The sequence below is a fragment of the Nematostella vectensis genome, chromosome 11 (genome assembly GCF_932526225.1).
Source record: "Nematostella vectensis chromosome 11, jaNemVect1.1, whole genome shotgun sequence".
NCBI classification, from domain to species: domain Eukaryota; kingdom Metazoa; phylum Cnidaria; class Anthozoa; order Actiniaria; family Edwardsiidae; genus Nematostella; species Nematostella vectensis.
In genome coordinates this window covers 10,194,906-10,211,249 of record NC_064044.1, presented here as the reverse complement: position 1 = coordinate 10,211,249, position 16,344 = coordinate 10,194,906, and the positions used below count along the sequence as shown (strand labels likewise).

General features: G+C 39.0%; 2 protein-coding genes across 3 annotated transcripts in view; both read right to left on the bottom strand.

The window, feature by feature from the left end:
- Nucleotides 1-147: 147 nt before the first annotated feature.
- On the bottom strand, nt 148-10,618 carry LOC5510175 (kynureninase). 2 transcript variants are annotated; one of them, XM_032379292.2, is made up of 14 exons: nt 10,279-10,618; nt 8,324-8,444; nt 7,678-7,760; nt 7,454-7,587; nt 6,598-6,672; nt 6,097-6,178; nt 4,968-5,032; nt 4,777-4,875; nt 4,029-4,105; nt 3,644-3,696; nt 2,866-2,951; nt 2,206-2,260; nt 1,578-1,762; nt 148-1,019 (listed from the first exon to the last, which is right to left on the bottom strand). In XM_032379292.2, exons 1-14 carry the CDS (start codon nt 10,484-10,486, stop codon nt 894-896), a joined length of 1,449 nt encoding a protein of 482 aa, XP_032235183.2. In that variant the 5' UTR covers nt 10,487-10,618; the 3' UTR covers nt 148-893. The 2 variants fall into 2 exon arrangements, with proteins under 2 accessions (XP_032235183.2, XP_001630669.3); XM_001630619.3 differs by having other exon boundaries at nt 10,309-10,618.
- Nucleotides 10,619-12,001: 1,383 nt separating this feature from the next.
- Nucleotides 12,002-16,344, bottom strand: part of LOC5510189 (endoribonuclease ZC3H12A) — a 6,001-nt gene continuing 1,658 nt past the window's right edge. Inside the window, exons 3-4 of the mRNA XM_032379287.2 lie at nt 14,369-15,017; nt 12,002-14,108 (exon numbers count right to left, since the gene is read on the bottom strand). Coding sequence (XP_032235178.2) covers nt 13,794-14,108; nt 14,369-15,017 — 964 coding nt within the window. The 3' untranslated portion in view covers nt 12,002-13,793. The remainder of the gene's footprint in view (nt 14,109-14,368; nt 15,018-16,344) is intronic.

Here is a 16,344-nt window from a genome sequence, read left to right as displayed (position 1 = left end):
TACTAACTCTCGACAGAGTGTTACTAACTCTCGATAGAGTGTTACTATTATTGTATGGTATAACTAAAACAGACTACAGACAAGCTATAGAAAAACAAAAAGGTGGTCTGCGTTACTAAAGCTAGACAAGCCAAGTCAACAATACAATTAGAAGAATAGGCTATTTATTATATTCAGAATTGTAAAATCACACCTCCATATGCTCTCTTTTATCACTTGTTTCACATGTTTCAATTCAGCAGGGGGAACACTTTACTAGCTACCGCCTTCACATGACAATGTTTTACGACATGGAAATTTTAATTGTTTTAATGTTAGGTCTATTCTAAAATAGCTTTTGAAACTATGTAAAATAGTCTACCGTTCTACCACGGGGTAATAAAAGTTACTTCTTTAACATTACGACACCATCTTTAACTCGTAGGACTAAAAGAACAGGATAAATTACATTTACAAGTCTTGGTGCGTGAACGTTCAATTTGGCTAAAGCCCATCCATGAAAAGAAGAAAAAGAAAAAAGAAATTGTTCTATGGTGTACCAACGGATAATGACATGTGCCCCTATAAAAAGAGCCATTTAGCACAATCGTATAATATAACAAAGGGCTCTATAATGTAAAATCAGAGTTCCCTCTCCAACACACAAATATTGATACCGCTATGAATCACACATGCATCACGAGGTTACTTAGCTTTTCATAGTGGCCCACTCAAAGGCTAGGCTACTTAGCTCTTTTATCGTTGCCTATGTAGTATAGAGGTCCTAAGCCTTGATCGGTAAATCAGCGGCTTCAAGTGACGAATGCAGGATTACTAAGCTCTCTTATGTGACGCTTTCAAAGTAGGGCCATTAAGCTTCCTATGTGACTGTTTCAAATGACAGGCGTTGTTACTCAGCTATTCGGAGTGATGGTTTTAAAGGCGGCATTGAGCATGGATATAAATCGATGTACGTCCGCGAACGAGTTGTACAGCGGTGCTGGCGCAATGCGCATGACGTCTGGGTGACGTATGTCTCCCTGGAGAAAGAAAAGGTCACGTGACAAACAAGAAGACGATGCTAATAATCTTTACGGTAACAATTTATCTGAAAATAAGATGTCTGATAACACAAACCCGCAAGGCAATAAATTGAGCTATTGAATGTAGAAGTATACAAATAAAAAGGCAATAAAGGGTTCTTTTAAGGGGTAGGGTAGGGTAGGGTAGGGTAGGGTAGGGTAGGGTAGGGTAGGGTAGGGTAGGGTAGGGTAGGGTAGGGTAGGGTAGGGTAGGGTAGGGTAGGGTAGGGTAGGGTAGGGTAGGGTAGGGTAGGGTAGGGTAGGTGAACTCGGGTGGTTACGAGAACGAAAAAAAATAGAGGTGATTCTTTTAATAGCATTTTTGTTCTCACAGAGGGGAGGTGTTTGTGAAATGAGGGGTGGGTGGGGGGGTGAAGCACGAAGAAACTTAGGTGACTTTTTTCCTTATGGTTGCAACCCCTACAAAAGCCTGCTCCTAGAAATATTGATTGAAGAGAAACAACAACAACAACAACAAAACTACAGGTTTTATTAAGGGTTCATTATTGTACTTACCACAAAGCCTCGTTTACACAGCTCTTCAAACACCTTATCAACAGGGACTGAGAATTTCACTGACAGCTGGCATCCGCGGTCTTTCGGGTCCGTGGGTGTTATTATAGAGACATGTGGGGTTTTGCCGTTTTTAGTGATGTCGTTAGATGGTGAGAAATAGTGTAGAAGTAGAAGCTCTAAATAAGCTGCAAATAAAAAAACATGATTGGTTTCAGTTGTTCTAGGATTTCATGTCTGTTTCTGAAATACTGCGTACCGGTATATGTTTGGAGTCTTTCAATAGCGAAGGGCATTTTTTTCAGTTCGGGCAGCGAGAGGAAAGGACAGGGGGAGGAGGGGATGGAGGGCAGCAGCAGAGGGGAATGGGGGTGGTGTCAGAGGGGGCGGGGGTGGGCAGTGATAATGGGGCTAGGGGGTGAGGGGTGGTGTCAGAGGGGGCAGGAGGGGAGGTAGCAGAGGTTGGAAGGGGGGCATGTAGGCAGTGATAATGGGGCCAGGGGGTGAGGGGAGGTGGCAGAGGGGGCAGCAAAGAGTGCGCCGCCAAACATCACTCCACTGCCTCTGATTCTATTGAATAAGAATAGGCGGATTCTCTAAAAATAGGCTAAAAATAGGCAGATAAGCATACCTGTCAAAAGGTCTCCTTTAGCACGAATTTCTTTAACAGAAGTCTTCTCGAAAACCTATAGAATTATCACAAGTTAGTCATCCGAAGGGGGGTAGGCTTGGTACAATATTTCCGTTTTTCGATTCGACTCTAAAACATACCATTCTTTGTGAAGTACTGCGGCCGACTTAAACAGGATTGATCAATTTTTGACAATTCACCAAAGTTTTCCTAGTGCTCAACTGTATCGGAGCTTAAAGGGGTAGGTCTATTGAGCCCTTGGAACCAACCCTGGATTCACCAGTCAAATGACAGTGATTCGGTTCATGTCTTTAGCAACTTGTAGTTTATACTTTGAATTAGACAATTGGAAGTAGCCCATGGCAGTGATTATTGGAGTATTTGTGGTAGGAGAGTGGTATTAAAAGTTTTCAATATCAAAAGTACAGAATTCAAGGAAAGTAGAATTATGGGGGAAGCAATTATTATAAGACAAGGAGGTATGTTTCCGATTTTGTCATCTGGAATGTCGATGTGGCTTTCAGCCAAGGATTACTTGTTTTGATTTTTTTTCCAGAGAGATTTTGGCTTACTTAAGATTTTCGGGGAATTCTCTTCACCGACACCTCAAAAAAAATGGTGGGTGGGACATGAGAGGTATGTATAAGCAAGGTGACTTACATCTAGACTGGCTCTAAGTAAAAGACACTGGAACACGGGAGGGTTGGAGCACTGGTAGCCGTGAGCGCCAGGAATTTGCTCAAATTCTGTGCAAAAATAAAGCCTTGATACTCAAGCTGTGTCGCAAATGCAGTTTAGATTGAGTTTAGTTGCCAGTATAGATATGGAATGCTTCACACAGTTTACAGTCATGAGTGTGGGTTAGTGTGTAAGCATTGTAAATGAAGTTTTTCTCTTTTTATGTCTCGGAGGACACGTTAAAGTCGCATTATCACCAGTTTACTTCCGGAGGTCCGACGGAAACCTCAACTGTTAAAAGACAAAAAAATCTATTAAAATCCAAGATATTAAACAGGCCATCCGCTCAAAATTATCAATCACATCCTCAAAGAAACTTTTAATAAACACACTGCTTTCAATATTTTGAAATATTTTCGCGTTTTCCGTTAAAAATCATTGGAGATTGTTACGTAATCGACCGGAAGTAAACTGGTGACAATGCGGCTTTAATGATGAGTCAAGTAAACTCTGAAAAAAAAAAAAAACAAGTTTTATTGACTCTAGTCTGCTTAGCAGCCGCTCTTAGTGTCACACACTCAGACAAACAAAGAGCAGACAATTCAACTCTGACATATATCTGGCTGTTGAGGCCCGTCCAACTGGAGTATCGCAGATTCCCCTCTTAGTTTATCTGCGCTTAGTAGAATCACATTTGTGAAACCTTAAAAATAAGCCCCTATATACTGTAAATGTGCACGAACGCCTTTGAGAGACTTACCTTTTCTCATCTGAAATCTGCTATTTCTGTCTGTCCCCCACCAACCAGCAAACCTACAAGGAAGGATACAGTAGTAGTGACCGAAATTACCCGGTTTTTTTTTCCGCAGGAATACCAATTTTGTGCAGGCACAAGAATAATAATTTTGCGCAGGCATACATAATGAGCCCTTGTTGACACAGGTGGTCCTTTGTTCTCGGCCATGTGTTTTATGTCTGTTGTTGATAAAGTTTGTCAGTCAGTACGATATCTTGTTCTCTTTACCCATGAACCCAAGCCCGGTAAAATATAAAGAAAAGAGGCCTCTGTACGGGAGTCATAAGCATCCCGTAGCCATAACAAAAACATCCAGTTATGCTTGAATAGTGCATGTGCGCTTACTTACTTTGGAAGTTCGAAGTTATATGCATGTTTCTCGTGGACAAATGCGCCAGCAATACCACCCGGCCCTGAATTTAGGTACTGAAAAATAAATAAACAAAGGTGAGAGCGATAGCTCATTGGAGGGGCTTCGTCTCCTATAAGCAAGTGGACCAAGGTTTCAACCATGTCAGGTCAACTTGGGTGTGTAAAAATAGGTGTACAAATCTGGCTACATTGGGGACTGTTAATCCCTTGTCTTCTCGGATAAGGACTAAACCTGCTCCCTCCTCAACACCCCTTTTTACAGTTTTCGAGCACCCGTCTTTACAATTAATTGACTGTGAATATTTATTCTGCACTGGGGTGTACAGTGTACAGCAGAGGATCAGAGTCCAGTTAATTGCTCTATAATACCCACCAGAATGGCATACCTCCCCTTAAAATTGCATACCCTCCACTCCCCTCAAAACTGTCCCCTGAATACTAACAGTCAATCCTTTTCTTCTACATATACACCTCAGTGTTACCCTCCCCAGTAGCACATCTAGGGGGAGCATTAAGCCACTCCTTTGGGCTGCCAGGAAGCCATATGTACCACAAAAAATGCCTCCTTGCCCCCTTGTCATTGAGCATACCCCCCTTAAGCAAAAAGCTAGATCGGCCCCTGCTCCCCTGTAAGAGTTTAAAGTGTGTATCAATACTACCTACAAAATTCTTTACCCCAAAAATGCCCAGGTCTGAGTCTCAAAATAACTAGAACTTATGGATACCTTGTAGGTGCACCAACAGGCAAAGTCCACATTCCAGTCATGCAGATGAAGCTCTACATTGCCAACAGCATGTGCGAGGTCCCAGCCAACTACGCAGCCCTAATTATATAATAACATAAAAAGAGTTAGAAAAACCAAGTGTTGGGATGTGCGAGGTCCCAGTCAAATACACAGAGATCAAGATTGTTCACCTTTTTCTGTGCCGCAGCAGTGATTGTTTTCATATCAAAGAACTGTCCAGTGTAATATTGGACCCCTAAAAACAAGTAAACAAAACATTACTCACATAACGTATAGCATAGTCAGGTCCATACCCAGGGTTTTTCTTGGGGGGGGGGGGGGGGGGGGGTGCAAAATCCAAAAAAGTGGATCTAATCTGGAGGAAAGGGGTGGGATAAAAATCTGACCACCCCCAAAATAATAAAAAGGAATTCTTCTGATGGCTTTGCAGTATCTCCACGGGACGTTTATTGTCGGATTTGGCTACAAAAAAGTCTGACTTATAGATTAATGACAAACCATTGTGATCTAGCTTATGCTTTATAGTTTTGTCTACAAATAGCACGTCTTTAGAGAACCGAAAGTGGACTTTTGGCCGTTGTGTGTGGGGGGTCCGTTCGCCCGGGTCTGACAGTAGTGCCCTGGAAAACAGGACAGATTGGAAGTATTACTGTACATTCCTTAAAACACCTCATGAACTCTACTTTCTGACACCACATACATTTTATCCTGATATTGAGCTTCTAAGGGAAATTGTAAGTAGTTATCAGATCCATATGACCAAGAGAGTATAAGATAAGAGAGGGACACTTTGGTATTACCCGCGCGCCATGTTGAGTCCAAATCTGGCTATTTTTAGTAACCACCACCCCACCTGACCACTGAACACAAAAAATGATGTTTTTTTTGTTTGTAGAGTGAAAAACCAGGAGACGTAGAGAAAAAACCCCAGAGCAAAGTAAAGAACCAACAACCTCATGACTTCCAAACAAGGAATCAAAGCCAGATCCCAGTGTCACACAGACATTACTGTGACACTCAACCAACTGTGTCGAGCCTCTCCTTCATTGTAGAGACACAATTAATCAAATTACTCTACTTGAGACAAACAGTAAAGCAAACTTAAAAATAAAGATAAAAAGACTAATCATAGACGCTACAGTAAAAGCTTCTTTCACCAGTTAATTGGAAGAATTTGGATCACTGCTATCGGACAATAGTTCCCCCTTTTACTGACAAAGAACTACTTGAAGTCTCTTTAGTATCTAGAAATGGCTGGTTAAGCACAGTAAGTGTTGCACCCTCTTAACTAATACTGACCTGAAAAAAGAACAAGTGCTATTGAATTCCCATGCTCCTCAATTGCTGATAAAATATCTTCTGTTCTTAAACTCTGCTCTCCCTAAAGTGGAACAAATATAGGTGATTCATCTAATGTGCCATATTGCCAATATTGTAAGACAATATGGCACATTAGATGAATAAGAGTAAGAGTAAGAGTTGCTATTTTCAAGATCTATGTATTGTTTGTCTATTATCGCAGTGAGCAGTGAGAGGCAGTTTTGATTTTGCTAGTAGGGATAGCTTTCTCCTCCCCATAAAAGTAAGAGCCTTAAAAAGTACATATTGATTATATGGTTTCTGCAAACCCTAACAAATACAAGAAAACAGACAAAATAGTTTCAAATATCTATAAATATCTATAGGTTTTTTAACAAAATTCAGCTCTGTCAACCAGTGTCAACAACAAAAAATCACAACAACAACAAAAACATATTATTTTTCACATACTGTAATATAAGGTAAGTCAACTTTAGGTACCTCTCGTGGGAAAACTTCTATGATGTCTTTGTCTGGGTCAAAGCCATGAAAGTGAACTTGAGACTGAGCGGCATACTAAAAAATTACAGAGCCATTATCAATATGACTCTAATGAAAAAACAATTACAATAATAATAGCCACCATCGCTATCGCCATCCGGCATACTAAAAAATTACAGAGCCATTATCAATGTTACTCTAATGAAAAAACAATTACATTAGTAATAGCCACCATCGCCATCGGCATCACCATCACCTGATTACATCGCCATCACCTGATTACATCGCCATCACCTGATTACATCACCATCACCTGATTACATCGCCATCACCTGATTACATCGCCATCACCTGATGACATCGCCATCACCTGATTACATCGCCATCACCTGATTCCTGATTGCCCAGTGGACATGTCGTTATGCAAACCATTGTTTTTTTTATTCTTGGCAAAAACAGTTTCGATATGTGTTGGTTTATCCTGCATTGAAAACATATAACAAAAGGAAACAAACTAGGAAAAGTAGATTATCCATATCCCAATTTGCATAATCTCAATTAGAATCAACATTTGCACATATTTGATGAGGTAATGGTATGAACTTCATTCAAAAGGAGTCTCTTAGTTCACCATGCCTTGGGAAACAGTGAATTACTAGTTTTCAATCTGCTTTGTTCATTTTCAAGATAGAAAATTCATTGCGTAGGTAATACAATGGTTAGAACTAAGAAAACTAACAAAAATGAATAATAATCTTATACCTCTATTCTGAATTCTTAGTAGATCCTGAATCATTCTTTATGATGTACTTTATACCTCAAAGCTCAATAAAAATCTAATAATTTCTATGCATACCTGATCTGAGGGAAAAGCTTTTCCCTCCATTAAAATCTTATACCGTTGGGGTGTCGGACGGTAAAACGGTACCATCATCATATGCAGATTAACCGTCAGTGTGTTCATAGCTACAACTTCAATATCTTTCGCACCTAAAACATGACAGTAAAATCACTTGTTTTAACATTCCATGCAACAGAAATTCCATCAGTAGAAATTTTAAGTACTGTATGTTTCTGTACCTATTATCTCTGCCATAGGTTTGATAAGAATATCCTCAATTGGTTTCCATGGACACCATCCCGACGTATGCCCAAGTACACCCCTAGAAGAACATAGAATACAGCTAAGCGTTTAGGTATTTGCACCAAGGGTGGGAGACTCTCCAGAAAAGTATATATTTTAGGGCTTTTAGGGTATAAAATTGGACCAACTAGTTTTTCCGATGCTGCTATTTGTCAGGGCTAACAGGACCACACCCAAAGTGCCATCTCTTGTGGGTAAACATTTCTGTTGACCACACCCAAAGTGCTATCCCTCAGGGTTAAAATTGATTCTGCTAATGATCACCCCAGACTTTTTTTATTGGAATTCCCCCTTTCCCCTGGGATTTGCACTAGAGAATATGACACACAGTTCTGATGTAATGCAAATTTGAATCAATGAAAAAAATAAAGTTTCATTGTTATGTAGGATTAAATATCCAGTAACATAATAGTCTACTAAATGGATGATAAACCACCTTGCTAACACCCTTTGGGACCCAGAGTGTCGTGGAGATTGGGCACACAGGGAGTGTGGGAGAAAGAAAGAGGGGGAAAAGACGCCCTGAGCAACTGATTTGTGGATGCTTTGTTTAAAACCCTGGCTATAAGTCATATAACTTACATTTGTTCCCACTTTGTTAGACTTCTATCAATAAGTTCTCTACATCCACGAGGTTGAAGTCCCAAGGAATTGCCGCAAAAATATATTGAATCCTGGTCACCATCAACTAGTGACAGATCAACTGAAAGAATAAGGGTAAACACAATCAGAAATCATGCTCAAAAACTTGACACACCAAATAAAAGTGATAAGAGTAACTAAATAAAGGAACTAAATCAATACTCTACCCTCCCAACCAATAAAATAGGGTTGTAGCGAGTTAAAATTTTAGGTGAACCAAGGTACCTGTCTTGTCATGACTCAAAATGGTTAAAATAATCAATAAAATAATCACTTTTGTGCATTTGCTTACTTATTCATTTATATTTATTTATTTGGCATTTAGAGAAAATCATGCAAACTATCTAGGAAACAGTCTTGCAGTCTACAGAGCACTGTTCTAGGAAAGCCCTCACTCAAGTATTTTATGCCTAGTGCTCTTGATAACTAATTTTATGCACTAGTCATTTGAAACCCCCACCCCCATGGTCCCGGGGAAGTGTAGGGTTAAACACAAGGAAAGCTCCTCCCACCCCAGGGCTGAAGAACAATCAGATATCAATCAGCTGTCAATGCGTCAACAATTGCTCTGAGTGCTAAATTCGAATTTCATATTCTAATCTAAATTAAATATCATTCCTAGACTTGTACACCTAAAATGTTCCTATTTATAGTAAAATATTGCTATACCAAGCTGTGCGTGCTCTAAAAGACAAGCATCATCACAGCGTGATAATAATTTATGCAGATGCGTTTGATTACGCAAAATTTAAATTTTTTTACTAAAAAACGTGAGTGGCAAATCACTTATTTCATAATTTTCTATGTGCAAAAATAGTTTTATTCCAACCAACTGACACTCAGAGATAAGCAATTTTACAGGAGGCTTATAATTTGTGACTATTAGCGTGGCAGTGTGAGGGGCTTTCCCTTTTATAGCGGAACCTCCTGTTTAGCGTGGGGTTTAGAGCACTTTTGAACAAGAATCTGTCCCAAGGGGGTGGGGGAATTGACAGTTTTAGGGACAAAGAAATAACATCATAAATGTACTTCGCAAAAGTTGTGTCAGTTTCTGGTTTGAGTCTCTTTCAATTTTTTTTTTGGATAACTGTTTTCTTCATAGTTGTTATAGCCTACCTGTAGGCTTTGATAGTTTTTCCCGCAAGAAAACCCTGAAAACACAGAGTTCGCAGGGCGAGGGGGGGGGGGGGGGGGAAATGCACCAGGCAGGGGGAAAAGAATGCCTACAGAATGTCTCGCCTTTTTCGTTCGACGAACTAAAATATAACACGTGACACAAAATTGACAGCTCAATAACATGTCATATAATCGTTGTCGATTATTAATCAGATTTGATTCTCGAATTCAAAACAAAACAAACTGAAGTAGATAGAGCTAGAATCTTAGCGCTGTGCAAAGGTAATAATGCAACATGTAGCTAGTCCCCCTTGAAATTTGAAATCAATAAACGAAAAAGGTGAGACATCCTGTTGGCGTTCTTTTCCCCTCTCCACCTCCCCTGCCCCTTGCATTTTTCCTCCCCCTTCCCCTGGCGGCCGGGTTATGTGAACTCTGTGTTTTCGGGGTTTTTGTGCCGGAAAAACCATCAAAGCCAACAGGTAGGCTATAGTTATTAGTACAAATTTGCTGAAGTGTACTGGCTTTGAAAGATAAAAGCTTTTTCAAATGTCTTGTGTGTCAGGTAGTTGCCTATAGTTTGCATACCAAGGGTAGGGGCATTTGACTGTAGTTTTGTCCTGAGGGGGGTAATCCCCCATCCTTACACGGGATCATGGATGTGGGGTTTCAATTGACTAGTGCATAAATAATTAGAATTGCATTCTATCATACGTTTTATAAATTGGTTCCCCCCTCTTCACGACATGCAACATTTTGTAACACCAAAATGAGTGTACCAAATCTCAATTCAGAATAATGACCCTCACCTCCAGGCAAATCTTTCACACGAGGATAGAAGAACTCATCTCGCATTTTTCTCAAAGGATCTTTGCTATCCATATAGTCTGCAAACTCACGGGAGACAATGTCCAGGGACGATTTTTCTGCGAGTTTACGAAGAGTTTGGGTAGGTTTATAAGCCATCCTACTAGCTAGATTACTCATTTTCGTGCAAATTCAAAAGACTAAATTGATGGTGACGTTTGTACAAGTTAATCGATCCTGTTCGTAGTAAAGTTAGTCAGCGGTGAGGTAAGTCGGTTCAAAATGTCAAAGGAAGGCAAAGATTCAGAATATCCTGGGAACCTGGGAACGAGGTTGATAAAATTATTGACGTCACACATTTCTTGATGTAGGGGATATTTCCCGGGGGAGGGGGCTGTATAAAAATAGATTGGGTGATAGTTGGTAATATCATTTTTAACCCTAAAGGCACTTTGGGTGTGTTCAGCAGCAATTCTAGCCCTTAGCTATCAGAGATCACGGGCTATAGGATAATTTGACTCCGAATTGAAGTCTAATATCTGTTAGTGTTCAAAAGCGAGCTCTGTCACTACGCGCTTGCGACCTATCAAACGACGCACTGAGTAACCGCCGCCGCCACTTGGTAAACGAGTACCGCTGGGGGTCTAGGTGGTCGAACAACCTCGTTCCTGTCATTTGGGTCGGCGGGAAATGGCCCTGGGATAGGCCAGCGCGCGCTGTTTTTGAATTATTTTTCAATCGCACTTTTTGGCGTTGTTGTTGTAGAAAGCATATCCCAAGCAAGTCTCTGTTATTCCCTTTTGTACATATCACTGTTTTCAACAGCCGATCTGCGGCTCTGCTTTTTCGATGTTTATTTTGAAGTTTTCTCTGCAAAATTTGCATAAATTAGCCTTTTGGCAAGTTTCTATCTAACTGTCCGTAATTTTTGAGATGTCGCACAGTTAGGTTTTGTTGTAGCTAGCGTGACTACCTACCCTGGGTACCAGAGCCTCCAGACTTCCAGTGACGCTCAGCCAATGGACAAGAAAGAAATCTAGAGGCTCTGGTACCCAGGGTAGTCTAGGCATTCGCATTCAATTCATTCAAGTCTTTTTGCAGTCAATCTAGGAACTCATACGATGAATCTTTGCAAATAGCCTGAATAATTTTTAGAGAAGTTATCCGAATTGAAATAGAGCTATATGGGAATGAGTCTTTGCTTCTTCCTTATTACACTCCATTTTCGCGACGTCAAAATTTCGCGATTTTTAGATAGCGATATTTCGCGACACTTTATTTTCGCGATTTTCCCATTTCCGTAAAAAAAAAAAAAACAGATCACTTTATTTTCGCGATTTTGGAATAATAGATTTGTTGTGTGTGTCATAGCTGTCAACTCATCTGCATTAGGAGGGGGGGGGGGGGGGGGTAGTTTTTCGTATTTAATTCCGCGGTATTGCGGTTGCTCTAGAGTGCGCTGTTTACGGGTACGACTTATTTTGACGGTTTTGCGGATTCACGGTTTTTACATCCCCTAACGCCCTGTTTCATTAGGCGGGTGTCACAAAATTTTGGACCTAAAGAACACAGAAACAATGAAATACTGACATGCAGCTTCTTTGAAACACTAACTTCTACAGCTATACTGGAGAAGTAGAAAAAAGCATCTAAACATTTGCCCATTTTTTATCAAGAAAAAAACTGAGACACTTATGCAAATATTTAAACTTTATTTCTCATTTGCAAAACTATCCCTAATATGTGTTTTGTTCTACATATAGGATACTCTTGACTTTGTACATGCAATCTTATGTATTTTCACTTTTGTGAAAAAAATATATCAATAATTTGCACAAATTAGAAGAAAGCATTCTTTAAACTGCCCTAAAAGAGATTTTCAAGCCAAAAACATGGTGAAAGGGTAAAAGGGGGACTTGCACTAAGAGATCACATGACCTTTTTGGGTGGCAAATTCAAAACAAAATGATCAAACAAAAAAATAAGAAATGACTGCACCCGTCACATCAGAGAATGACAAAGAAATAAACTCAACTAATTCCTTTCTGAAAAAAAAATATCTGTTTTTTTTGTTTGTTGGTGCTGAATAAGTTGCTATGTTCGCTGTTTTTCCAATGTACAATACACAACAAAAGTTATTTATTTAATCCTTTCCCCTAGACCAAAGGTGTACAGAAGACAATATTTATCATTGCTAAAATTCAATTTGAATTTAGCAGAAAAATGTTTAATTTTAGGGTTCAAGCTCCTGATGTCCTGACATAAAAACAGGAGGGACTAAACTACTGGCTATATCAGACAATAAAGTGTCTATTAGCTGACAGCCAAAAAGATGGTAAAAATACGAACGCTATTCCATAGAAAAAAACATCACAAAAATAATTACAAGCAAGCTGACAAATATTACTATCAATGCACAACCCACATGGGTTTTTTAGGAGAAAAACAGTTAAAGTAAAAATCGAACAAATTCTTTTAACACAAACTAACATTAATTACTTATCTAATAATTGCACTCTCTCATAGAAAGAAACATTTCACTATACTTCTTTGAGTATAACAACAGGGATTTATCAAAACTTTAAACCGTATTTTCTTGAAGCACAAAACTTTTAGTCCACAAAAGATCAATTTTTCCCCCTCCCCCCAGCCCTCATGCCTTCTTTGTTAGTGTTAAGAAACAACTTACATTACTCATTATCAATGTCTACTCTACTTAAAGTGGCGATCGGACAGTTGACTTCTGGTAAAAAAACATAACGATCTTTAATGATTTCTAACAGAAAACACAAAAAATCTTCCAAAATTGTACAAGCAATTTGGCTATTGGAGCCTTCATTAAGGATGCAACTAATGAAAGGCTCCTAAAAGCAACTAATAGCAGATGGCCTATAAGATAGGGAGGATTCTAATAGTATAACTAGAAAGACTACAGACAAGCTGTAGAAAAACTAGATGGTCTGTGTAGGTGTGGTGTAGACAAGGTATGAATCAACACAAGGTGAAAAGGTATGTTAAACGCCTCTGTGAAACAGAGTGATGAAAAGGTATGTAAAACGCCTCTGTGAAACAGAGTGCTTGCGCTGACGTTTCGAGCTTTAGCCCTTCGTCGGAGCAAAAGACTCCTTTTGGTTGAGGTTTCTGCCAGGCCACCAGTAGTAAACTAATGCGATTTCCACTTTGAGTTAGAGTAGATTTTGATAGTGAATAACGTAAGTAACAAATACATTCAAAACATTGTTGTCCTTGAGTCTGGATATCTCAATCCTTTCAATTGGTCTCATACTGTAGTACTCTGTATTTTGAAAATTTTTGTTTAATGTCTGGCTTGTAAACTCTTGACTGTTGAGGCACTAGCTAAACATCAAATTTCAGCCAGTGAAATTATTATTATTTTTTTAAATTGTACCGTAATCAATGAGTCCACCATTATAAATTTTTTTGCATGCATCTAGCAATCCAAGCTCACCCATGAATGCCACTTAACTCACACACAAGAGGCAACAAGATTAGCCAGTAGCTGCTTGTCAGCATTTGGATTCTCGCGCATTATTTTCAATATCGCCTCCTCATTATCTGGGAAAATGGTTATAAGTTCGTTGAAGAGTTCACTATTCATCCCATCAGTCTGGTCGTAATTAGTCCTTGTTGCTGATGACTTGGTGTGTCTCTCCATGTCACGTCCATTATCCCGCATCGTTAATGCCTGCCTGTGAGACAGTGCAGCACTATACTGCATGTTAAGTTGTCCATATGGGCTGGTAGTATATTGGGGACCTCCATTTCTGGGGGCTGCTCGAGCCTGTGAATTGATCAAAAAAGCTGTTAGAATTGTTGAACAATTTGGAAAAGGACAAAAGAAAATATAAATAATGGGACCGTTCAAATAGAAAGCAACTTAGACCAAAAATAATGAAAATTCTTTATTCAATAAAAACAACACTTTCTAAAGTACACTACAGTAGATTGATAATTACCTTTTCTTTGCTAATATGCAGAGATGAATAGCAAAACTAAAATATATTGATAACTGCTATCAATAAGTACATATTTACAATGTACCTTATGTTGGGAATCTTGTGTTTGTAGCATTCCCCCATTCCCTTGAGGTGTTTCCCTCAAGTACCTCCCCTGAGAGATGGATGACGTCACTTGCCGCAACTCCTGCTTTTCCTGTCTCCCAGGGTCCCGTTCAGGGTGGTAGAACTTACACCGCAATCCATATGTACACCGCTTCAGATAGGGGCATATTCGTGGATGGCTAACAGACCCTTTTCTTAGGAAGTCATTTAGGGTGGGGCCATGCCGGCCAAGAGGGTCATCAGGGACCATGAATATGTCTCCAACAAAAGAGTACATAAGAATCCTATGCTCAATGACCTCTTGCCATTTTGGATTTTCATCAAACAAGTCTCTAAAGTTATCATTCGATACTATGATCCCATCAATCTCTGATGCCAGTCGTAGAATAAACCTGTCATCGTAACAGACTATCCGCCTGCCATTTACTCTTCTGGATGGCGTGAACACAACATGCCGTTGTCTTTCAAGTTCTAATAGTATGTCCTGGTCCTCCATTGGAGTATCAATTCTAGGAGCCTCCTTCCTCCATTGTGGTACAAACACAGTGATCTCTTTGTGTCCCCGTTTTTTAAACCACTCCACACAGAGCTTAATTCCTTGGCAGGAAAAGCATTGCTGGTTGCCATGACTGGAAAAGGAACAAAGTCAAATAAGCACAAAAACAACATTATGAGTTTACCACAATAAGGTTAAAATTTCTGATTTTCTTATAAAAAAGATGGGCGAGTTCAATCAAGAAATATGACAAGCCTACATTGAATAATATAATTAAGGCTATTCCTGGATGATGACTATCGTTGCATAACAAAACCTCATCAATAGTGACTCCTAGATTGCAATAGTTCATGGTTATTTATTAATAACTGATGGATAGGGTCATGAAATTCCCTAACAGTATCCTGTTGGTACAATGGGTACAACAGCTGGCCCTGATTTGAACCAATCCTGATAGCTTATACTCAAATTCAACAGGAAATCTAAGTCATGATCTGACTTAGATGTGGAATGCATATTTCAATGATATCACTTCTATAACAATTTATAGAATAACTGCATGATGTTTTTTTTCTAGCAGATTAGAAAAATCAATTAAGACAAAATCAAATTATAAATTCAAAACCATGGTTAGAAACTAGTCAAGCAAGAAAGACTAAGACTTCCTGTTTTTATTCTTTAGAAAGAATGATCATCATAATTGGAATAGAGTTGTGCAATAAAAAATAATATTAGAAAATATATTTTTTTTCAACCAATGAATTACTATATGTAAGAGACAGCAGACAGAAACTTGATATTGTGGTAATAATTTATGCCTGCATATTCATTTCTCTGAAACCCAAGTGATTCTTGCTAAGAGAGGAAGTCGCTGTCAATCAAATTATTGTTTAGCCAATCAGAAAAAGAAACTAAATATAGACTGAGACATGTGATTGGCTTGGGATACACAGAAGGCCAGCATAGGTCAACAGGAAGCTAAGGAAATGATGCTTCACAGCACAGCTAAATGAGAGGTCTTTTATGGATTCTAACATCCTAGAGAGATAAATAATATTTTATATAATTCATATTTTATCATACCTAGTTTTGAAAGATAGGGACATAAGTAAAAAATAACCTTAAAATGTTTAGGGATATAGGGTTAATGTTGCCCTTTTTTAACCTTGCTTTTTTGAAAAAAAAAATCAAATTAATCTCAGCTGTGGGGGCAAAATTGTGTCAGAACAATAAGATGTTATTTGATTTTTTTACTGGAACTTTCTAATGAAAGGAAGTTCAATCACACCCAGCATACCAGACTTATGCAAAAGCACTTTACCAGCTGTGGTTTTTACCAGTATTTCCCTTTCATGTAGATTTTTTTTTTCTAATGGGGACATTAGTCATATAGTTATAGATTTGAGAAGAGGGGAATTTTTCAAATTAGCTAAATAATTAATTAAACTACAGTAGCATAC